General features: G+C 51.4%; 1 protein-coding gene across 5 annotated transcripts in view; it reads left to right on the forward strand.

The window, feature by feature from the left end:
- Tenm2 (teneurin transmembrane protein 2) overlaps positions 1-25,325 on the forward strand; it is a 634,115-nt gene that overhangs the window by 414,745 nt on the left and 194,045 nt on the right. For all 5 annotated transcript variants that reach the window (XM_042670218.1, XM_042670217.1, XM_042670219.1 and 2 more), the window contains one exon: positions 9,680-9,889. In XM_042670218.1, coding sequence (XP_042526152.1) covers positions 9,680-9,889 — 210 coding nt within the window. The remainder of the gene's footprint in view (positions 1-9,679; positions 9,890-25,325) is intronic.

A 25,325-nucleotide genomic window follows, 5' to 3' on the forward strand; every position in this document is an offset into this window, starting at 1 on the left:
TGGTTCACGATTTGGGGGATTTCTACAATGTCTCCTAACTGTGCTCCTGAGACCATGGGCTACACCTCCTTTCCTCCCCCTGGTTAACTCAGTGTCTCAAGACTCGTAACCCCAACGCTCTCCCCTGGAGTAGAACGGGCCACGCGTTGGCCCAAGGAGAGCACTTGGCTGAGCACTGTTAGTCTCGGAAGCAGTTTTTCCCTTTTCACCCCTGATCGCCTCCCCTCCCTCCTGTCCCTCTCTCCCAGTGGCCTCCTTCACTGAATTCTAAGTCCCTCTCTTAACATGTCATGGTTAGGAGACGGGCCGGCCGGAGGACCTCCCTCTAGCCACGCACACACCAAGGCCCTCGTACCGCCCGCCCGTTCATCCGTTCCGGGCCCAACACTGTAATTCATCAACTGTGGCTCCCAGAAACCTATATTTATCATGCTAATTAGGAGCGCACACATTTTAATTTGAGAGGAAGACTGTTGGTGTCTCTCTGAGCACCGGGCTCGGCTCTGGCTCCAGCCGACAGAGGCAGGAGCTAGGCCTCCTGCCCGTCTCCGAGCGTCTGAAACAGAGGCTCCTTCTTGCCAAACAATTTCTCTGTTGGATTAAAGAGTAGGGCGGGCGGTGGGGGGGGGGCGGGGGTAGGAGAGAGGTGCTGAATATTCTTGCTGTAGCTCGTTTGAAACTTCGCGTTTATCTTCTGCCTGCATAATATATTTCTCTGTGCACCGAGGAAACATGGCTCTTATGTTATCTAATTGTTTCCTGACACATTTAGCAACATTTCACACTCTTTAAAGTGACATTAACATTGCTGACAGTGGAGGTACATTCATTAGACGGGCTTTGAATGGTAGCCAAGATGCACACTGGAAAAGATGAGGAAGGCATTATTTATGGAAAAATAGAACCTCGGCTGACAGTCTCTGTGGGTGCGTATTAATTGTGCTGACTCTGGTCGATTTTAGGGTGTGTGTGTGCGGGGGGAGAGGGGGTACGTACACGTGAACACAGAAACACACACAGAGAACACCTCCTGGCACTGACCATTGGGCCCGGGAACCATCGCTCTGCCTATGTCTTTTCTATACTCTCTGGGGCTCTGCCCCGGGGCAGAGGCTGCAGAAGCGCATGGCTGGTGCAGCTGCAAAGTTACCTTTGGACCCTTGCAAGGGGGCAAGTCTGTGTCCCCTCCTTCCCTTGGGGTGATTTTGTTCCTCAACTCCAGCAGTCTGTGTGTTCCCTTTCCTGAGCCTTCTGAGCTCAGAGACGCTGGATCTGTAGGGCGAAGGGACTAAAAGGTGGGGGGTTGGGGAATGGAAGGTTTGTCTTGACCTTCATGAAAAACAAATTAAGGCAGGCTGGAAGAAGGTGGAAGTCACGAGTCGGGTTATAAATTTTTGCCGGGATAAAACCTTGCATGTGAGTGCAGCCTGGTGATTGATCTTAGAGCCTGTCATGTAGACTGGATAGCATTTAAAGATGGTGGAGTTTTAAAGGAGAGAGAGAGAGAGCTCACTACACCTTGTCTATTCAACCTTCCCACGGCCTTCCCACTTCACCCCACGTGGAATGACTTTTCTCTCCCTGAATCCCTGACATCGGTGACTCTGCGTAGTGACCCAATCCTTCATCAGAGAGATCTGGGTTCGAGTCTGGGCTGTCTCCATTGCTGACCATGTGTGCGCCTCGTGTCAAGTCCCACAGGCTCCCCGAGCCTCGGTTTACTCTCTGTAAAACGGGTACTATAGTGTGGACGTTGGTCTTCTCCTCTGCCTCAGGAGTGCCCGGGGGCGGGGGTTTCTGAGTCATTCTCGGCCTCTCTGCCCTTCAGCATCTCCAAGACATCTGACCTCAAGCACCGCGCGATGGGCCACTCGTGGCAGAACAGGCAGGTGGTCACCGTGAGGACCGGAAAGACATGGACTCAATTTTCTCTCACCTGTCCGCTGCTCATATTTTCTCTCGGCTGTCCCTAAAGCACGTGGCTGAAACACGGCAGAGCACGGTTTGCTATCCACAGGCAAAGCCTTCGAGGGGAAACGCTTCACCAGCAAGATCAGGACGTGTGGCCACTGGCAGAGCGCTTGGACATTTGCACATGCGCGGTCACCTCATCCTGAGTGTGAGCGCCAGGAGGCTCTCCGGTGATCCTGACCATTAGCTCAGTGTGTTTACCTCCCCTGTGCATCGGCGGTGGTGTGCGGGGAAGGCTGTTGACCTGAAGCCAGCCAGCACGTCCACTGGCAAAACCAACCTCTGGAAATGGAATTTCATCCCCATTCAAGTTCCCCCAGTGATCCTCTTTTGAGCAGAGACTGTATAAAAAGAGATTCCAGAGGAGGGGGGCGTCGGGAAGGCGGGACTGCAGGCTGACCCTCAGAGACGGCCGCCGAGGGATTGTCCAACCACCCAGCACAGCACTTTCTCCCTCCTATGGTGTTGGACAGAATTGGTTCACATCTTCCCAGGTATCTCCCAGGGCCGGGAGACTGCCTAATGATGTTTGGATCGGATCTCACCCAGGGCCTCACAGATGTCTAAAGTCTGAAGAGGAGCCAAAGAAAGAAAAAAAAAGAAGAAAAAACTCACAGCCAGGCTCACAATCCCCTCTGAAGCGCTACCTCGTGAGTGAACGCGTTTCTCTCTCGGCTTCGCTGCCGGCTTTTCCAGAAAGGCTGCTTCTACCGGGACGCCAAATGATGAGTGACGGAGCCTTCCACACCACTTGACTAGAAAGACAACATACGTTTGACATCAGAACCCGCTCTCTTCTTTTTGCTAACAAGACGCATGTTAAAAAGGCATGCGAACATCTAACTACCAAAAAACAAACACATAAAACCACGCTAGCACAGCACCCAAAAGTCAAGTCAATGCCCAGAGCGTCACCACGCATCGGATAGATATCTGTGGAGTCAGTTTTTATAATCAATCCATCACCATCCGTCCAGTGGAGGGGGGGGCAGCTTTGGATGGTATACAGGCTCTGTGCTGGGAGCTAGGACGCAGAGACGGACCATCCACAGTCGCCTCTCGAGGTCGGTGAAGGTCTCGTGAATGAGCCAGGCAAATTAAGGTGAAATGAAGGTCAGTGTGTTACAAGCACAGTAGCACACGGATGTCCCCCAGTTCCAGTGGCTGGAGTGGTTCTTGGCGAGTCTCTAAGGAGTAGGTGGGGGTGGGGGAGCTTTGGGGGAAATAGGGTCCATCGCCAGGATGAACAGTGAGGGCGGTAAGGAGGGAAGGATGCGTATTCCCTGGTCTCCTGGCTTTGGCACAGTGAGGTAATGAGGGAAGCTGGCCAGGGATCATTACCACACAAGGATTGGGATGGGGGTCCTGGCCCTACCGCGTGACACATGCTTCCTTCGCTCCTGGGCATGGCATCAGCCTGTGATCGGGATGAGGTGGTGGTGCAGGCAGGCAGCGGGACCCTGGGGGGGTTAAGAGGAAATGGCACGGGTGCATCGCTGCGGTCCGGAACGCGCCCTGTGGCTGCATGTACGGTGCACGGCATCTTCTCGTGCAAGGGAAGAGGGACCAGGGACTGTCATTCCTCACTTTCAATTCACGTAACAGACACGTGAGCGTAATCAACCTGCCCAGAGAAGGAGTTCGGTTTGGGCTCACCGTTCCGGAAGTTTCCTTCTCTTATTGATTTGGGCGGTGACGAGGAGCAGGTGGCAGAGCGAAAGTCCTCCTGATCAGGAAGCAAAGTAAGAGTGAGGATGGACAGGAGTCCCACAGTCCACTCAACGACACGCCCCCCCCACAACCTAAGGACCCCCCCCCCGAAGCCCACACACACCCACTACTCCAGCCACTCTCAATAAAGCACTTAACCCCTGAGCTCTGGGGGAACTGAAGATGCAACCTGTATCCTGTCCTCTACACCGTATTGTCCAGTAGGGGAGCCGCTGGCCATGGGAGTACTTGGACTGGGGTCTGTTGACATCCGGAGGCCCTAACGTCGGTTCCCGCGTTTCAAGTGTGCCCTGGGCAGAGGATTTTCAACCCTGCCAAGGTGGAGCGCGCTCGCCGTGACAGAAAGTGCCGCTGGACACACGCGGGTCTGCGCCACCACCCGGCCCCCGAATTGTAATGCGGCCACGTCCCAGAGATGACTGGGGGCGGCGCCGTGAGGCGTGGCCAGGACTTCTGGGCAGAAGGCATCTGAAGCTCCTCTGGTAGCCGGTCAACAGTTGTGCAGCTGTGTGTAGGGCGGACAGGTGTCCTGGTGGAAGGGAACGGCAGACTCATTGCATTTCAGCTGGAAAAAGCACAGCATTAGGAAATTAAAGAACTCATCTTCCCACCAAAGCCGACTCTACCTTCCATCCAGACCCCTCCCGCAGTACAGTGCTTGCCGGGAAGATGCGATACGTCCACATGTCCCGTTGCTGGTGAGATGTACGAATGACATCCAAACGCGTAGAGCCCCAAGCTGTGAACTCCTGCGGGAGACCCCTCCCCTTAAACGGGGGTGGGGGGGCAGCTCCAACCCGCGCCCCCCCCCTTCCAATCAATTAGCCATAATAGCTCGTGTGCAATCAGGCTGGGTTTTGCCCAGACCATCTGAAAACGATTCGTTGTCAGGAAAATGCTTAACTGGGCTTCGGTGGGTTCACCGGAGTGTGAATGAAGAGGGCAATTAGGTCTGCGGCTGTGAAAATAAAAACTTGACACGGGGTGAGGCGGGACACAGCGAAGGCGGCTTGGCCGCGGCCGCCTCCTCGAGAAGACGGAAGGGGTCATAATGGGAATTCCTCAGGTGAAGCTGAAATAACCCGAAATCATGCTGCAACAGCCTCCCGCCCATCTCTGGCCTCTGTAAAGAACACCCGGCCTCTCTGTTCCCCAACGGGGCTCTGCCGCCCCGGGAGAAAGGCATGCCGAGACTTCCCTCGGTGACTAATTACACTGGCTTTGGCAGATTTCACCTCTGTAAACTTAAATTCCCCGATGAGAATATAAGTTTACTTGCTTGGTGTTTTCTTCGGCAGGGAGTAGAGTTGATTGCATCAAATTTTCCTCTTCTGGTACTTGTTTTCTTCTTCTTTCTCCTCCCTCCCTCCCTCCTTCCCTCCTTCCTTCCTTCCTTCCTTCCTTCCGCCCTCCCTCCCTCCTTCCTTCCCTCCTTCCTTCCTTCCTTCCTTCCTTCCTTCCTTTTCCTGGTGCTGAGGTCAAACCCAGGGGTTCACACAGGTTAAGTAAGTATTCTACTGGCCAATTCTAATCAGCTAGTAAAAAAAAAAAAAGACAAAAATCTTCTCAGTGCCTCGGAGTGTCCCTGACCTGTGTTGTCTGGACGCCAGTAACACCCCATCCAGCTACCCTGGCTGTCCTGATCGAGATGTCTGCAGTCAGTGCCAAGCTTTGCCTGAGGAGTTCAAGAATGACTTCCCCCCGCTGTTCAAGAATGACTTCACTCGCCTAGAAATGGAGGCCAATATGAGCAACAAGGAAGAAAGATATTTATACAAGTGTATACGTAGAAAAAACTGTGTCTCTGTGTTTTAACCGTGCGAAGCTGTATTTCTTGGGTATTGCTTTGTACTCCACTGTTAGGATTCAAGTTACGATCTTGGTCTTCTTTCTAAAAGTGTCAGACGTAGGCAAGGAACGGAGGTTTATGTAATCCTCCTCGACGCTTCTGAGAAGTACCTTGCGTTCCTCTCTAGTACTGAGAGCAGAAACGCGCCCCCCACCCCGCGCCTGCCTGCATGCTGATCGGTGGACAGCCATCTGCCCATCTGCCTGAGACTCCCCCCGGTTCCATGGTACCCACAATATCCTTATAACTAGCTCCGGAACTTCCCAGCATCCGCAGGGTTCCTGGGACCTCTTGTTCCCTTGCTTGTAATTTCACAGGAAGAGACTCAGCTCGAAAAACATCCAGGTTTCCTCTTCTGGAGACGGAACGTCCAGAGTCTATTTCCAGTTCTACCCCAATAGCTAAGTGGCTTATCCAAAGTGACAACCACCAACTCCCCAGTCGAATGAGAACGAAAGGGCAGGATGGAGAATCCATTGATCTATCTGGCGTAAACTTGGGAGGCATGGGTCCTTCTGGCTAGCTCCGTCTATTCCTCTGCCTGCACCCATGATGTTCCTGTTACCCGCCGAACCCCATCATCCCTCCTGTCATCTCCCCCCCCCCCCATGGCTTCCCAAACAACCACCACTGGTCTGTCTGTCTGTCAGTCAGTTCAAGTGTTTGTCCGGCTATAAGTCTTTCAACAGAACGTGAAATCTTATCCATTTGGGTCAATTAGGAAAACTTGAATTCCCCCCACCTACCTAATGTGCAAGGTCACGGCAATTCCAGTCCCTCAGCTATTTAGACTTTGATCTTCAGGGAGGTCTTGGAAAAGCCCAGCAATCGCTTCTCCACCCCCTCCCCCGCCTCCACCCACCTCCACATCCTTGGTAGACCGTGGACATGGACAGATAGGCTCTTCCAGCTGCCACAGTCAGAGGGGAGATGGAGCTCAATTGAGTGAAATTAACAGACATCATGCACAGGAGTCTAGACTCTGACTGGGGAGGGGGAGGTCTTGGGCTTGAGGAATTTTCTCCGAGTAGAGGTATCAGCACGCAGAGCTGAAAGCACTTCCCCCCCGCGTGGCAGGAGAGGGGCAGGGAAGCACAGGGACCCGTTGGAGAATTCCCAGACGGGTGCCCCGTGCTTTGATTGTATGGCCACTGTTTTACTGGCTGCATTCATGTAAACACCGTGCAGATGGACGCGGCCACACTGAAAAAGTTCATAGACAGAATGGCCTCACCCCACGCTCATATCCGGAAACTTCTCTTCCCCCCCAGTCCCTGGAGGGCAATCAAACCTGGCCGCCAGCCACCCCACTCTTCATCACCCAGCTTCGCGTGGGCCTCCTGGAGCCCAGCCTCGAGAACGCTGTTCCCACCAGAGCCCGGGGGCTCCGGGGACCTCTGTACCAACGTCACAGGGGCAGCCGGGACCTTGATGGGCGGCCGCTTGGGGGGGGGGATGGCCACACAGAACCACTTGGAAGTCCAGAACAAAAGCTCTGAGAATTGCTCTGAGCGCCATGCCCTGACAGCGCCCCTCCGTGCTTGTTCAGGAACATGCATCTTTTCTTGGAATATTGAGGTTGGGTGCCGGGGTTGGGGAGGGGGGTGGGGGGAGGAGGGAGAAGCCCAGAAACCTAGGTCAGTCTGTCCCTCATCGCCTTCTTCCATGGTCCTGTGGACCATGCCACCAGAGCTGGGAATGGAGTAGGAATCTTGGCCTCTGCCCCTAACTGGCCCCCCTCCCTTAGGGGACTATGGGATGATTGCAACTCCTGAGGATCAGGCTGGGAATTAAATGAGATGGTACATAGCGGCAGATCTGGGGGGGGGCCTGCATGGCGCCCGTTTGTTGTTCACCATTACTGATGTCGGCACGGGTGCGGTGGCTTACCCTGGCCATCCCAGCTACCTGGGAAGCAGAGGTGTGGGAAGAGGTTGTAGTCTGAGGTCCACGGGACAAAAAAAAATAACCAGCGACCCTCATCCCAACCAAACCAACAAGCACTGTGCACTTGTAATCCTCGCTAGAAGAGAGACAGGGTGGGAGGATTGCAGACCCCGGGACCCAGATCTCAAACACGACCTGAAGTAGCGGGGGGGAGGGGGGGTGGGATTTAGTGGCCGATTTTGGTATGGCTTGGATGACTTCAGCCCACCTCTGTCAGAGAGTCTGGCCCCGCTTTTCTCCCCTACAGCTGTAAATGGACCGGAGGCTTCTACCCACTGGTCTGCGTGAGCAATGATGCGTTCGCATCTCAGCGGTCGCTGGACCGGAGCTGGAGTATTCAGACTTCCGGGGTCTGTCACCTACCGTCTCTCTGTACTTGTTTGCCCCCCTCCCCTCCCCCAGGACTCTTCCTCCTCTTTAGAGCTGTGTTCAGCCTTCTCCCTTAGGGGCCTTCGTGGGGGCCCGCCCCTCGCACCCCTGCCTAGCCAGGCTGAGTCCTGCCCTTTCCTCTCCCCGTGTCAGAACATGTCTCTGGCCGCATCCCTCCATTCTGTTCTTTAACAGGACGGGACCACGAGCCCTCAGAGGGGCTCACAGGACCAGGGGCTTGCTCATTCTCGACTCCTCATCCCGTAGCAAAGTGTGCCACGCTGCCCATTCCTCCATACACCAGATAATCAGAGGCTACCGTTTTTGAAGCAGCAGCAGTAGCCGAAAGATCCTGAACCTTCTCTGCGTGTGTTGTCGCCTACGGGCAGGAAGCAAGGTTCTCTGCAGACGGGAACACGCCCCACTGGAGTCAAAGGGCTTGCTGCTTTCCCAGCCTCCCGCCCTTCCCTCCACAGCCCCGCAGCCTCGGGGTGCGCCCCGTGAGCCGGGCTTCTTGGCTCGTTTTCCTGAGCTTCCCGAGCGAGCGTGGCAGCACACACGCAGGTGCCACGGCCCCAGGACCTGCGGATGCCCGTTACCCTGGCTCAGCAGTTAGGCTGCCAGGAATCCCGGCGGCGTGGCACAGAAGGAAGAGCACTTCCAGTAAGAGTTGACCCACAGGCAACTCTGAAGACGGCACACCTGCTGCCAGACCGGCTGCTTCTCCTCCAGGCACTGCGTGGCCGTCCGCTCTTCCTGGGAATTTGCACACACACACACACACACACACACTCCTGGGTGTGCAAAGTCATAGCACTGAGTCACACAGAGTATGACAAGGACTAGCTGTGCACAGTTCGAGTATAATGACCTTTCTCACCCTCCTCTTCTGCAACCCCCAAAGCAATGGATTTAGGCTGAGTCTGTCCCGTGTGTCAAGTGCCTTTCTTTAGGAAGATACTGAGTAACAGACAGTAGCTGTCCAGTCCAGGAAAGCAGATGGTTGAGCAGGTCACCTCTGCTTCAAGGAGAAAACATAGATTGAAGAGGAGCTGCAGGCCTGTGGGGGGCGGGGATGGGGGGAGAAGGGGAGAGATACCCGGCAACGGCACAGGGATGAATAAGTTGGCATGTTGGAGAGGCATAAAGGTGGCCCCGTTGGAGCCAGGGAGGGTGTGCTCCGGAGGGGCCCCTGATTAGAGATGAGGGGGGTAGGGGACGCAACTGGGGTCATCGCTGGTATTTCTTTCCGCATACAACAGAGAACTGCTGTGCTGTGCGAGAGTGCATGGCTCGGGGAACTCACAGAGCAACCTGGCTTCCAGTTCACACCGGTCATCCCAGCTCCTTAGGAGGCTGAGATCTGAGGATTGTGGTTCAAAGCCAGCCCGGGCAGGAAAAGTCCCCTGAGACCTTTATCTTCAATGAACAACTCAGAAAAAAAATGGAAGTGGAGCTGTGGCTCAAGTGGTAGAGCGCTGGCCTTGAGCCAAAGAAACTCAGGGACAGTGCCCAGGCCCTGAGTTCAAGCCCCAGGACTGGCACAAATAGATAGATGATAGATAGATGGATGGATAGATAGATAGATAGATAGACAGACAGACAGACAGATAGATAGCTATACATGTATCTACTGTATACATATGTAGAGAGACTGTTGGAGAACCAACTGTCAAACCACTCTGCAAGATCCATTTCGTGAAAAAGTAAGCGCCGTGTATTGTGAGCTGGTTCGGGTGTGACCATCGCGACCGTCTCCGGATGCTGACGTGACGCTCGTTGCTGACCTCTGACCCCTCTCCTCTCTCCCAGGTCGACCCATTCCACCTACCTCCTCGTCTAGCCTCCTCCCACCTGCCCAGCTGCCCAGCTCCCATAATCCTCCGCCCGTTAGCTGCCAGATGCCCTTGCTAGACAGCAACACTTCTCATCAGATCATGGATACCAACCCCGATGAGGAGTTCTCCCCCAATTCCTACCTGCTCAGAGCTTGCTCAGGGCCCCAGCAAACCTCCGGCGGTGGTAAGGATGCTCTCTCTTTCTCTCTCTCTGTCTGTCTCTGAGTACTGTCTGAATGTGTGCTGGGGTCGTGCGTGACCATCTTGGGCCTCGGAGAAAAATGACCACTGTGAAACAAGGGCCAGCCAGGGAGAGAGAGGGTGGTATGGGGTGAAATGGGGATTGTCATTTGTGAGCCCCATTTGTGACTGAAGTGTGTGTGTGTGTATGTGTGTGTGTGTGTGTGTGCGCGTGCGCACGTGCGCAGACTGATCAGCAGCGGCTTTGAGCCTCCTTCCATGGAAGGAGTTTGCCCACGGTTCCGGGTGGAGCGTGCTGGTCGCTGGGGTGAGCTGCACAGAGAAGCAGGCACACTGAATTTCGTATGGCTAGGACTCTGGTCCTGGGTGACTGTCCTGGACACCACCACCTGCCCTGGCTTGTGTGCCTCTCATGAATGCCCATCCCAGGTGTGGTTTGCGTCTGACTTCTTTCTCCTGGCTTGTCTGAAATGGTTTGGCGATTGCCACGTGCTCCCTCGGCTGAATACTAAATTGTCCGGGTCGTGTCTGCAGCATTTGGGGGGAAGAGCATCCTGTCCCGCGATACCTCCCCTTCTACCACTTCCCTGGAATTTGACCGGCGGGGCTGGGCCAGGGTGTGTGTGTTTGGCTTTGGTAAATGCAGCCTGCCCCATCGTCCCAGGACGGATGGGCTGGACACAACCTTTGGATCTCCTCAGCTCCCTAAATCGTAGGTGCAGCGCCCCCCCGTCAGGCTCCGGGAGCGTTCACTTCACGTGGCTCTCCGCCGTGGCGGGCGGTGTGTTCACATGGATGCGAGAATGTAGGGGTGGTTGGTGCTCGGGGATGAAGTTATCCAGGGCCCGCGGAGGGCGGATGGCAGGGATGGATTGTTCTCTCCCCTGGCTCGGCGTCAGGGCCCTATCCATGAACATTGTCCGCTCCTGGTACCGAGAAGACCTGGTACGGTTCCACCGGGCAGCATGAGAGAGGCCCATGCCCTTCCTCAAAGCCAGGCCTGATATATTTAGTAAACTCATATTCTTTTTTCCCAAAAAAAAAAAAAAATTACCTAATCAAATCTCTCATCAAATGAGCAATCCATTGTTGATATTACGAAGGCCTTTAATCTACCATAAATCTTTATTAGAACTCATCAGAGCATCTCGTTGGAGAGAAATGTGATTATGGCACTCTTAAAATGACATTGCATCATTGGGGTGATTGGTTTACCATTTGCAGAAGAGACATCAATCACAGGAAACAGAACCACACAGCAAATGAATTCAACCTTTCTACCATGGAACAATGACACTGTAATTGCTCAAAACCAGGCTTAGAATGAAATCGGAAAATGCTCTTTCTTCAAATATGATGTTAACTTAATGGAATATATTATGAAAAAATCATGTTTGAGGGAATTCTATATAATTAAAAATATGTGGAGATATGTTTCCTTCTTCCTCTCCACGGAACCCGATTTTAGCTTTTTTATTTCATTTATTTATATTTTTTTTCCTAGAGAGATTATGTCGCATTTAATTGAACCACCCTCACTGATGTTTGGCTGCTTTTTATTTCATGCTATGGAATCGTGATGAATATTGTATTTTGAAGGACACGGGGCTTTTTGAAATGAGGTGCACCTGCTGACAGCTTTTTAAAAACAGACAATTATTAAGGAGAAGATGAGCTTTAAAAATAAACCAAAAACACTAGATCCTTTTATGCACCAATGGACACCCCAGTTGAGTTGATTTTTGTATGGGAGGTTCGTGGGTTTCTGTGGCCGGTGAAGCAGGCTTGCTGGTGGTAATGCACTCCACCGTCCCTCTCCTCCAGAACAGCGTATCCGCTGCCGTCCTGGTGGGTGGACATCACCGCTGGGCTCAGGCCTCTATCGGGCCTTCTTTTGGGTGGATGGCACAGTTCTGTGTGTTTGGGGTCCCAGTGGCCCGCTTTGCTCCACGCCAAGCTTTTAGACTCGCGTTAGACCACTGGTGGCTTTTAGCATCAGTGAGACCAGAAAATAATACACGAAGGTCCATTTTTATCCCAAACAAGAACCACGACCACACGATTTAATCTTCAACCGAGAGAGAAGGGAGTTAAAATTAATTTTGCAGAACCCTGGTTTTTCAGAATCTTTATCAGGTTGGGGTGGGGGACCTCAAAACTCTGGATAATGGATAGGCATTTGAAATTCTTGACTCTGGCTTCTTGCATGTCTCTGTGTGTCTGTGTGTCTGTGTGTGTGAGAGAGAGCACGTGTGTGTGTGTGTGTGTGTGTGTGTGTGTGTGTGTATGAGATGTAACAGGTCTGGGGGTCCCAGGGCAAATCTGGGGATTCCCTTGAAAGGCAGATGCATTTGCCAGGAACGAAAAGGCTTGGCAATAGATCTTGATGCGAGATGCCCTGCTCAGAGCTTTGCCTGTTAACCATGGAGTCTAAAAGTTGTTCTTAAGGGCAGCAGTCCTGTGTTCTTTTTTTTTTTTTTGGGGGGGGGGTCTGGTTGTGGGGCCTGAACTCTGGGCCTGGGTGCTGTCCCTCAGCTCTTCAGCTCAAGGTTAGCGCTCTACCACTTGAGCCACAGTGCCACTTCTGGCTTTTTTCTTTTTGCTTATGTGGTGCTGAGGAATCGAACCCAGGGCCTCAGGCATGCAAGGCAAGCGCTCTACCATTGAGCCACCTTCCCAGCCCCAAGTGGTCCTGTGTTCTAAAGCTCGGGAAGCAGTTTGGCCTTTGTCTTTTTCTTAGGGGAGAGGTTAATACCTTCTAGAACATTCAGCCCAGAGGCAACAGGAAAAACAAAATCAAAATACCACCAACAAAACCACTATTTCTGCCTTCTTCTTACGGCCAAACCCACCACCTCGAAGAGACATATCATGCGCTTCTTCCTCCCCAAGGAGCCCTGTTCTAAAGGGACAATGTGGGCACAAAATAGAGGCGAGAAAACATTCTCTCCCCAGCTGAAAACTCCCTGCTGGCAACACAACCCGGTTCACCTCTGGCTGGGTCATTTTTCTGTGACCGTAGCGTGTTCCTTAGTGGGTGGTGCTTCAAGCTAGCCTCCTCCACCGCCACCTTGCTCTGACCCTCAGTGGACACCATCACACACACACCCGCCCACTGAAGAGGCTCTGAACAGAGACAGCCATGCTGCCTCTGGAGCATCTGTCTCCGGAGGGCTGAGCCTCGAGGAGGGCCCGGCCTCCGTTCCTGACCTCCCACCATAGCGGGTTATCGCCGCCAAACTGTCTTCCTGTAGTGATGTCACTTCAGATCCCACGGAACAACTCATGGGGAGAGAAAGCTGGGGTCTGGCCGCAGGAACGGCGAGGCTGCCCCGTGTATGAGAATAGGACTTGGTGTGTGTAGCACGGGCTCACAGTTATAAATGCATCCGCAGCCAGGCTGGTCTCTAAAAGCCTTAGCTTGTCTCTCTCCCCATGAAAGGTTGAGTTTTAGATTTTTTTTAAATAACAATAAAAATCTAAATAATTTTCTGTGATGCAAAAGCTCTGCCAGGACCCGCTCAGCAAAAACCCCCGGAGCGAATTTGACCTGACGCAGCTGAGCTGCATCTTGGAACCGAGCCTGGTCCCTTCGGATAAAAAAAAGCAGTATCTTGGGTGATGCTAAATGAAGATGGTGCAGCAAAACAACACCCATGGTCCTCGAGTAGAGCTCAGGGGTTGGAGACTTGCCGGCATGCACAGCACCCTGCGTTTATTCCCCAGCGCAGAGAAACACACAAGCATCCATGCATCACCATCCATCATCCTTCCATCCATCCATCATCTATCCAACCATCATCCATCCACTCTTCCATCCATCCAACCATCATCCATCCATCCATCCATCCATCATCCATCCATCCATCCATCGTCCATCCATCCATCGTCCATCCATCTATCCATCCATCATCCTTCCACCCATCCATCATCCATCCATCCATCCAACCATCATCCATCCACTCTTCCATCCATCCAACCATCATCCATCCATCCATCCATGGTCCATCCATCTATCCATCCATCATCCATCCACCCATCCATCATCCATCCATCCATCAAACCATCATCCATCCATCCACCCATCCATCATCCATCCACCCATCCATCAGGCAAGCTTTGCCTGGCCTATGGTCACTCAAGAATTCAGTCCCCTGGCTGGTTCAATGGTGTCGTGTTTGTCTGGCCTTGCATCCCCCATAGTATGGGATAGCCTTGACTCCTTCCTTCCTTTCGCATCACCTTTATAGTGTGGGATAAGCCGAGTCAAGGGGAAAGCCCTGGAGGGAAGTGCACATGTGTGTTCCTTTGCACACCCATCTCCCCAGCACTTCGGACACGTCCCGGGGGAGGCCCGTCCTTGTGGACACATCCCGGGGGAGGCCCGTCCAGGCTCCCAAGGGGCCCAAGGAGCCCCGTGCAGGTCCCTCACCACTTTCTGGCTCATTTGGCCAGACTGCAGTGTGGACTGCAGGGTGCAGCCCAGGCTTGGGAATGAGTTGTCTTCCTGTCGTGGCTGCACAGCATGAGTTCTGGAGAGCCATGCATTCACCCCTCAGGGATTCATTCATGACCTGCCTGACACCCATCCATCACCCATCCATCCATCCATCCTCCACCCACCCATCCATCCACCCATCCATCCATCCATCCAACCATCATCTATCCATCCATCCATCCATCCATCCATCCTCCACCCACCCATCCATCCACCCATCCATCCATCCAACCATCATCTATCCATCCATCCATCATCCATCCACCCATCCATCCATCCCACCATCATCCATCCATCCATCCATCATCCATCCACCCATCCATCCATCATCCATCCATCTATCCAGCCATCATCCATCTACCCATCCATCCACCCATCCAACTATCCATCCATGCATCATCCATCCATCATCCTTCCATTCATCCATCATCTATCCAACCATCATCCATCCACTCTTCCATCCATCCAACTATCATCCATCCATCCATCCATCATCCATCCATCTATCCATCCATCATCCATCCATCTATCCATCCATCATCCATCCACGCATCCATCATCATCATCCATCCATCCATCCATCCAACCATCCAACCATCATCCATCTATACATCCATCCATCATCCATCCATCTAACCATCATCTATCCATCCATCCATTCATCCACTTATCCATCCACCCATTCATCCATCATCCATCCATCCATCATCCATCCATCTATCCGTCCATCCATCCAACCATCATCCATCCATCCATCCACTTATTCATCTATCCATCTATCCATCCATCCATCCATTCCCTGCCTGGCGAGATTAAGCAGGGGTCTAAAGACCTCCCTGCTTGCTTCTTGCTCAAGGGTTCTGTGTGTGAGTTTCTTACATACCTTCAGACCTTCTCGTAGTTGGGGACCCCTGCACCGTACCATCTAGACTGTTGTGGAAACTGAGACCCAGCAGCGATGTGGTCACACACATCCCATGTGTGGCATTTGGGGTTCCAGCTGGGTGGGGGATGAGAACAGCTCTGCCCCTCCTCCACCCCTACCAAGAACCCCTGAGTACACAGGGAAGAGGGATGGGCGATCCTTTGGAGATGTACAGCCAGGGGAGCACAGCTCCTCCTGAGCAAATAATCTTGATATTGACAAAAAAACCCCAGGGTCAGTAAGCATTGTGTACCATCTGCCTCTCTTCCCTCTCCATCCCCGGCTTCTAGCATGAAGAGAACATGTCCCGGGCAAGCAGAGGCTACAAGCACATGCACACAGCGTCTCCACAGCCTCCTGCCCTCAAGATGGTCGTGGTTTGTTGTTGTTGTTGTTGTTGTTTTCACCCAGAACTTCAGCGTCGCCAGTATGCACTGCAGTTTTGACTGGCTATCCCTAATGAGTTGTGATTTGAGGGAAATCTTTCCATGGACTTTTTAACCATTTGTGTATCTTCTCAGAGAAACATCTATGTCCAGACCCATGCCCAGTTTTTAATTGAATCGTTTGGTTTCTCCTGTTATGATTGAGGTGTATTTTGGGTGCCATTGGCTTATTATTAGATAAATGATGGGTGGAGGTTTCTTCCTGTCACATGTAAGTTACCTTTTTGCTCTGTTGTACTCTGAGTACAAAAGATTTCCATGTTGGAGTTTATCAGTCTTTTTTTTTCCTTTAGTTATCTGTGCATTTTTTTGGTGCTATATAAATAACCCCTTCAAGGGCGTACTTATTTCTTGCTAGTAATGGGACTTGGACTCATTTTCACCCCCTCACTCAACTTTTTCGGCTGATAGATGATGCTTGACCACTTGAGTCATGCCTCCACCTCTGCATTTTGCTGGTTACCTAGAAATGGAGTCTCACGTATTTTTCTGCCCTGGCTACCTTTGAACCCTGATCTTCAGCTCTCAGCCTCCTGAGTAGATAGTGAGGATTATAGGAATGAGCCACCAGGGCTTTTCACATGAGAGCCATTGTGCTAACTATTTCTACACATGGCAATTCATCTGCTGTGGACAGCCAGCGAATCCTGCAGCCTGGGTGGTAGCAGGAGCTCATTAGAATGAGGCACTGACCTCTCAGATCCCAGATGCTCCTTCCTTCCTGGCGGCCTTTTGATTGAAAAACATGGACATTGCCGTGCTGAGAGTTTGTAATGTTATCCTTCTCCCAGTTTTAAAGATGGGGAAATAGGATCAGAGAGGTTAGGCCACTTGCCTAACTCTGTGTTAGTAGTAAGTTCCACAATAGGAACCTGACCCAGGGGTTGGTGGTGTGGTTCAGGCAGTGAGCACCAGCCAGTGAGCATAAGCATCAGATGCCAAGTTTGAGTTTGGACAAAAACAAACAAACAAATAAATGAATGAATAAATACTTGATGTAAAGAAGCTGGTCTCCAGAACAATGAGCGTGTGGGAACTTAAGTGGAGAATTTACAGATAAGTCGGGGTGTTTTCAGCCCGGCTCGGGTCTGGACACTGTTGTCCAGTCATGAAGGAGGTGATGTGGGATATAGCCTCTGAGCTTTGGGGGAGAAAGAGAGGGGGGTGGGCAGGAAAGGAGATGATGTTGGCTGGGCAGGAGCAGAAAGCCCAGCGCTGCACCTTCTGTGCTGCGAAGTTACCAGATAATGCCTAAAATTGAATTCACAAGAAATAGCAGCCAAGCGCGCTATTTATAGAACTGGAGATAAATACCAAAATAATCAGCCAAAATTTAAAAAAAAAAAAAAAGGTAAATGCAGTTTCTGCTGGGAAGGAAGACACGCGTTGGTGGTGTGGGAATAAAGATGGCTATTTTCAAACCAAACGTCGTCTGAAGCTGCTCGACTGGTGACGCGGTGCACGTTTTCCTCTTTGTCGAGATTTTTAATAGAAAGTGCACAAAGATTTGCCAGGAGCAACACTTAATATGATGGTCGGACCCCGCTCCCCCAGATGGGTAGTAGTCTAATGTTCACCAGACACACTAGCATCCAGTGAATGAAGGGCGAGGTGTTGGACAGGAAGCAGGGCTCGGTGAGGTTGGAGTGTCTGTCTTCCCTGATTCTGGGGTTGGCTGGGCTTTGCCTCTTCCTGTTGGGGAGCCCAGTGGGAGGGTGAGGGTCTCAGTTATTTATCTCTGCAGGATTCCCAGGCTGGGGATGGAGTGAGCACACAGGCCTCCTGGTTGCTGTCTAGTCCATGTCCCTGATCCTACATCCATCTAAGCCCAGGTCCCATCTTTAACTCAAAGCCTTTTCTCATCGAGCTCAGCCTAACCAGAACTGCTTTCACGATTATGGAAGAGCCTCATCACCCGGCGTATTCAATGTAGCACCTCATTGCATTCTGATTTGTCATCGTCCCTTGGTGTTTCGCGCGTATAACTCACTTGTGTCGATATTAAATTGTCGCCACTTAAAGGCAAGGGTCACTTACTTGGGTGGTGGTTTCGTTTTTAATCACTTAGTACCTGGTGTGGTAGAAGTGAGCATAGAACCTCACTCACCCACCGAGGCATAGAAGGACAGGAATGCCGGTTCATGTCTACAGAATCCTTGACCGGAGTCACGGTGATGCGGTGTTCGATATGAGGCCATCTCTGATGATGTGTGGGCACGTCACTGCTTTCCAAAGGAAAACCCAGAGAAGCTAGGCACATAACGCAGACCTGTGTCGTTCTAGCTACCTGGGAGGCTGAGCCCGGGAGGATCATGATTCGCGGCCATCCCAGGCAGAAACGTCCAAAAGACGCTTTTCTCAGCCCCGTCACTAGGAGCAGGGTGGTTAACGCACCCCCACGCTGTGCCGGAGAGTATAATTGGAACCATCTTGCTGCCAAGCCAGCCCACACAGGAAAGCTCCCAAGGAGTTAGACCTCAACGATGAACTCACATATCAACACAGACATATACCGGCAAACGTACCCAGGCATGCACGCACAGGAACAAGATTCTGTGATGCAACTCCTTTCAGCGGTGGACCATTCTAGCCAAAAATCAAAACAACAATGAACACCAAGGATCTGAAACACGTCCTGACTCAGGGCCAGGGATTAAAAAGGAAGGGACAGAGGCCTGGAGATAGGAATGGCGGTGACACAGGGCACTCCGTGAGATGGGGATGGGTGGGGGGAGTGGGGGGAGATGGGTGACCCCGTGCTTAACTATTACACACATAATCAACCCCGTGTGTTCCGCAGAAAACCCCTTTGTACAACTCTTGGGCGATACCACGTTGATGGCTTTTAAGTTGAGAAATGAGAAGGAGAAGTCAGGATTAGATTGTAACATAACTACAAACCAGTCATTAAAGAAGGGAAGGTGGCCGTGGTGGCACTCAGCAGGGACCCTCCATGTAGGCCCGCGGTGTCCCACACACGAGCCCTGAGACCCTATCCTCAAAATAACCAGTGAAACTTGGGCCTGGAGGCGTGGTGCGGCAGCGGGTGCCCACCCAGAAAATTCTAAGGCTCTGAGTTCAAACTCCCCTCCAAAAGAAAAAGAACCGGGAAGTCAGCCGGGGAGACACAGGCACAGATGGGTCATTCCAGGAGGCTGACTGGGAACAGCTGAAGGTCAGTTCAAGGTCAGCCATGGCCACTTGGTGAAGTGAGCCTTGGCTATGGCTTCGGAGCTGTCTCTCAGAACAACACCAGGAAAGGTACAGAGAGGGCAGGCTCTCTGACCAGCACGGCCAGGATTGACCACACTCATTCCTGCTCTCCCTTATCGCCCATTTTATTCTGTGATACGTGGTGTTTTTCTTCTTCTTTTAGCTGGCACTGAGTTTAGCACGTGGCAGTTCACAAAAGTTGAACTGGAGCAAATGAGCCACGCATGAAGGGAAAAATCAAAAGAGACGAAGGGGGGAGGCTGTGCGGGAACTTTTAGTTTCCAAGGAAGGGTCTGAGCAGCGCCCAGCCCCACAGTTGCTGCTTTATTTCAGGGAGAGGGGAAGGCTTTTCTAGGAGAAAGAACTGTGCTGCCTGACTGGCAAAGAGAGCCAGAAGCGAGCATAGCCAAGCAATATCGTTAATATTTAAACTCCAGAATCTGAATCAACCACCCACAGGATGAACAAGAGACTGATCTTGTGCAGTGATTTAAAATTCCCAGCCTTCCCTCTGACAGCCCGGGGCCAGCACCGGCCTTCTCTGTCCTCTGCCATCAGATCTTTGGTTTTATGCTGTTCTTGTCCTTATTTGGTTCCATTCCTGGTGCTGGCAAAGGCAGAGAGGGCGGCCAGACCCACTTTTAGGCCGCTCTGGCGTGCGTGAGTGCTGTCGTTTGGTGGAAAACGATCCCTGTGTCTAAGCCACTGTGGTTAATCCAGTTCTATCCGTTCCGTCGGCTCAGATGCTGTGTTCGCTTGTCTTCGGTAATGGAATCATCATTCTCGGTCCCAAGATTATGTTCATGTTCACAGCTTTCCCATCTTGGCGGGGGGGGAGGGAAGAGGTGCTCACCATTACCTACCCTCCCTCCATAAATATATCTATACATACATATATATATTTATATCCTCAATTTTGTCGCTTGTGTATGCCAGGGAACCTGACTGGTTGCTAAATGGTCTGTTTCTCAGTAGGGTCTTCTCATGTCTGGTCCACAATTTAGAAAGGAAGGAAGGAAGGAAGGAAGGAAGGAAGGTAGGAAGGAAGGAAGGAAGGGAAAGAAAGAAGGGAGGAAGGAAGGAAGGAAGGGAAAGAAAGAAGGGAGGAAGGAAGGAAGGAAGGAAGGAAGGAAGGAAGGAAGGAAGGAAGGAAGGAAGGAAGGAGGGAAGGAGAGAGGGGGAAAGGATAGCATCTAGTTAAAGTATTAGGGTGCTGAGTGGGGTGATTTCTTTCTCTAACCTGCACTCTCCTCCTCCTGAGGAGTGAAACGTGGTTAGAATGTAAGACACGAAGAAAGTCCGGGGTGAAAATAATTCACAGGGTGGGAGGGCGGGGGGGGGGGGGGTACAGGCATATTACACTAGGCAGAGGCGGCCTTTGCTGTCTCTCTTTATTGATCTCAGGTTGCTGAAAGGGTTCAGAAGATAAAAAAGAAAGTGTGAAACCAAGAAAGCAAATGATGGTGATGGGGAGACGTTGGAGTCTGAGAGCCGCGGGACACCCCCCTCCCTCCCCTGCCCCTCCCCTGTCCCTCCTCCCCAGCATGGACCGGGGATGCGTGGCACTGGGGCTGAGCCACACAGTTTGCAAAGATGCCAAGATCGTAAGCCAAGCCTGACAAGAAGCAGGAGACGCTTACTTCATCTCTATGACAGCACTGAGGCTCCTAGACTGATATGTGTCTGTGTGTGTGTGTGTGTGTGTGTGTGTGTGTGTGTGTGTGTGTGTGTGTGTGTGTGTGTGTGTACAAAAATCCACCCAAGTCTTCTTTCCCAAAGATTGGAAATCAAAGCTTGTGCCCTTGTCTAGATGGGTGGTGATGTTGATGATGATGATGGTGATATTGATGATGGTGATGATGATGATGGTGATGATGATGATGGTGATGATGATGATGGTGATATTGATGATGGTGATGATGTTGAGTGGTACCACTTCGTGCGTAGCATATTTTCTCTTTTAAGAAGCGCGCTCATCCCTTCACCTGAGCTTGCGAAGTTTAGGCCCTCAGGCAAATGAGCTTGCCGCGTGCCGGCCTGTTTGAAAATGTCCTTCCTGATACGTTTTAAGTAATTTTTTTTCATATTTAGCTGGCAGCGTCCACGGAGCAGGGTGTCTCACGTACACATCTGTGACTCTGTCTTTCTGGAAACAGCCGCTGCTGTCCTTCCCAGCTCTCACGCCTTCATGGTGGCCAACAACCAGAGTCCAGGATCAGCCGCCAGTCTCTGACGGCCATCTCAGCCTGTGACCCCAGTTGACTAGCCTGTCAGCCGGGCGGCGGTTATGAAAATGAGGGTGACACCTCCACTAATCTTGTCGCTGATTGTAACGGTGACAGGCAGAATGACGCCCATCCTCACGGGCACTCTGTTTACAGCCCCTCGGATGTGCGCTGGCCCTGCAGAGTGGAGAGCAGGAAGGACATCCTCACCCCCACTTAATGGATCCGTCTTCCAGGGTCAGAAAAATTAAGTGACTTGCCCACAGGCCCTATCGGGGTCTAACAGTCTTGAACTTGCTATGATCAAGGCCTTCTCCTGTTATTTTTCTACCATGGATCCAGTGTCCCCATGTATTCACACAGATTAAGTGAGGGTTTAGTTGTTTTCTGTCGTATGAAAGATAGCTAGCTAGTTACATAGACAGATAGATGATAGATCCAGAAAGATAGATAGACAGACAGACAGACAGACAGACAGATAGATAGAGGATGACTGAGAAAGATGGGTGAATTGATAATCAGACAGACAGAGAGATGATAGAGACATACATACATATACGGTAGGAGAGATAGACAGAGAGGGGTTAAATGTAGCTATTTAGATAAAACGGTAGAAAAACAGGTAAAAAGGGTGGCTGACTGAAATGGATGGAGAGATAGATAGATAGATAAAAGGTAGACAATTGAGAAAGATGGATGAGTTGATAGAAAATAGAGACATACATATATACATACATATATGGATGGAGAGATAGCAAGATTAAATATAGCTTTTAGATAAAAAGGTAGAAAAGCAGGTAAAAAGGTAGATGCCTGAGATAGATAGATGAATGGAGAGATATATAGACAGATAGATAAAAATGTAGGTAGATTAAATGGTATAGATACATACATAGATGAAAATAAAACTAGATAGATAAAAGATGGACTATAGATAGCTATTTCAGTGTAGCTAGATAGATAAAAGGTGGATTGCAGCAGATAGATACAAATGTAGGTAGGTAAATAAATAGATAGGTTATAGATAGGCAAATAGATACACAGATAGACAAACAGAAGATATATTGATGTATACGATCCAGTGACTCCCTCAATAGAGCTCTTCCTGCTCGACTTACACTGCCCCACCACATCTGTTTCCAGCTTTGTCTCGGGGTCCTTTGGTTACCCCTTAGTTTGTGTAGCTTTTCAAGCCACACTCCAGCTCATACCCAGCATCCACAGTCTATGAGGAGCAGGCTCGGGTTACCGAGCGAGATCTTGGCGGGAGCAGACAAGAGTCTGTCGGTCCCTCCCATGATCACTCTTGGCTCCTGCCCTTTTATAACTGGACGTGTCACAAGGGCACAGTTGGAGGAAGAAACACTTAGTGGGTCGTAGAACACTTAGTGGGTCAAGAGAGACCGGTGGGGGTGGGGGGGGACTGGGGGAGCCTGGATGGGCTGCCCTTGCCTCCCAGCCGGCCGTGGGGCTGGTGGTACTCTGCCAGTCATTTTATCTCTGTCATTGTTTTTCAGACCCCCACACTTGGGGTCTCTATAGCTGCTCCTTTGTCTGCTTGGACTATTGTTACCCTGGGCAAGTTGTTTAATTAACTTCTCTGTGTTTTAGTCTCACCATTTATAACGCAGAGATAATTATACTTCAAGATAATGTGTGAGGGAAATGCTCTCCGTGGCGCAGCGAGAGGCAGGCAGGCCAGGATATCATTATTGTTTAATCGTAATGACGCCCCGCGAGCACACGCGTGGACAGGGGCAGCAGCGCCGAGCTGGGCCCCGCAGCTTCACCCACTCAACCTGACCTTCGCCCTGAGCTCTCCCAGGAGACCGTGCAGGGGGAGTCACTGCCCCCGAGCGGGCTTCCTCCAGCTGTGGACCAGACACAAGGAACTCAGCTCATGTCCACTGTAGACCCAGACTTGGCAAGTCATAGACACAGTTCACCTTTCTGATGCTTGGGGTTTAGAGAGAGCCGCCCTTCTGCGACTCCAGGATCACCCTAAAGCCAAGACAGCTCATCCATCCTGAGGAAGCCCAGCTCCCACCTCGTGCTAGAAAATTCCACTCATAAAACCACGAGCCCCCCCTTATCAACCCCCTCCTGCTGTGTCCAATTAGACTGCTTTCAAGAAAAGGAACAACCACTTTACCTGGGTGAGTGTCTAGGGGTTGTTCATCTCTCCTTTTTTGGTTTATCACAACTCTTAAATTACCTTCATGCCCGCTCCATTTTCCTCCTTTTGCTTTGCCACAGGAAACGTTTATGAAAAAGCAGTTTGTTTGTTTGTTTGTTTTGCCTTTTGCTTTTGTTTGGTTTTATCGAGAGGCATTTTGAGAGAATGAAATGAGAGTTAGTTAGGCTGAAATGGCTTCACAGGCTTTTAGAACTTCGTGGCAGGATGGGTGGAAGGTGTGAGCCCGGTTGGGTCTTGTGGTGGCACCGGTGGATCTGGGGTGTCAGCCTTGAGCTCTCCTTGTCTGGGCTCCTGTTGCAGACGGGGTGGGGGTGGGGTGCCCGTGAGCTAGGCCTACTTAGCTGTGAAGGCCGACACAGGCGATGCAGGTCAGTAGAGGTGTTAGCACCCCAAATCCTTAGGAGCACTCCACCTTGGCTCTGCAGGTGCTTGGCTAGGTAGTTTTGTCTTAACCTGCGTTTGTGTCGTTGTTACTCATGAAGAAATCACAGGTGACTGGTAGAGGGAGGGGGGAAGAGGGAAGAGGAGGACTCGGTGTTCTAGGTCTTGCATGGTCCTGAGCCAACCCCTGTGAAGATGCAAAAATCTGGCTTAAAAAGAGGCCATGCCAGTACACTTAATAAAGTCTTCTGGCCCCTTGTTGTGGCTACTCTGATGTGATCTGGCTAGAGACCGGCTCCCATCCTTCTCCCTTCCCATCCTTCTGCCTCTGCAGCAACCCTGGGCTTAGGTTCCATAGAAAGGCCAGGCCCTGGTGGCATGCCCATACTCCCAGCCACTTGCTCTAGTCCTTCTCTGTCCCCATGCTTCCATCCATGCCCTGCCCCCCTCCCTGTGTGTGGGTGTCCTCCCCCCCTCCCCTCCCCACTGTCTGTCAGCGTCCCCCGAGCCAGAAGGGTACCGGGCACTTTGCTAAGCACTCCGGGTATTGACAAACACACCTGGATGTTTTTCCAATATCCACTGTGTAACTCTAACAAAATCCTTGAGGAAACGCTTCTTTCCAAACTCCAATTGAAATGAAAATGGCGTACTTTCCAAATCCACTGTGAAAATGTCCTTTGGGTGTGTCTTAAGCCAAGATGGTGCCTCCTTTCTTCTAGCCTAGAGAAGGGGGGAGGGTGGGAGGAAGCAAGGAAGGAAGAGAGACAGAGAGAGAGGGAGGAGGGAGGGAGGGAGGACTAAAGGAAAGTGGAATGAGAGATTGGATGGATGAAAGGATGCATAGATGGATGGATTAGTGGGTGGATAGATGAATGGATGTTTAGATTAGTGGATGGCTAGATTGATGAATGGATGGATTAGTGGGTAAATGGATTAATGAATGGATGGATTAGTGGATAGGTAGATGGATGGTTGGATGATGGATGGATGGATGGATGGATGGGTAGATGGTTGGGTGGATGAGTGGATGGATGGATGGGTAGATGGTTGGGTGGATGAGTGGATGGATGGTTAGATTCGTGGATGGATGGATGGATGGATGGATGGATGGGTGGATGATTAGATAGATGGTGGCTGGCTGGATGGGTGGTTGGATGGATGGATGGATGGATGGATGGATGGATGGATGGATGGATGGGTAGATGGATGGTTAGATCAGTGGCTGGCTGGCTGGCTGGATGGGTATGGATGGATGGATGGGTAGATAGATGGATGGATGGATGGATGGATGGATGGATGGATGGATGGGTAGATGGATGGTTAGATCAGTGGCTGGCTGGCTGGCTGGATGGGTATGGATGGATGGATGGGTGAATAGATGGATGGATGGATGGATGGATGGATGGATGGGTAGGTGGGTGGGTGTATTAGTGGTGGATGAATGAATGGTTGGATGCCCAGATGGGAGGAAGGATGGAAAAGGAGAGGGAAGGGAACAGAGAAGAACCTTGGAGACAAACTGAATTGTACA

The sequence above is a fragment of the Dipodomys spectabilis genome, unplaced genomic scaffold, assembly GCF_019054845.1.
Source record: "Dipodomys spectabilis isolate Male_0828 unplaced genomic scaffold, ASM1905484v1 ptg000528l, whole genome shotgun sequence".
In the NCBI taxonomy this organism is placed as follows: Eukaryota; Metazoa; Chordata; class Mammalia; order Rodentia; family Heteromyidae; genus Dipodomys; species Dipodomys spectabilis.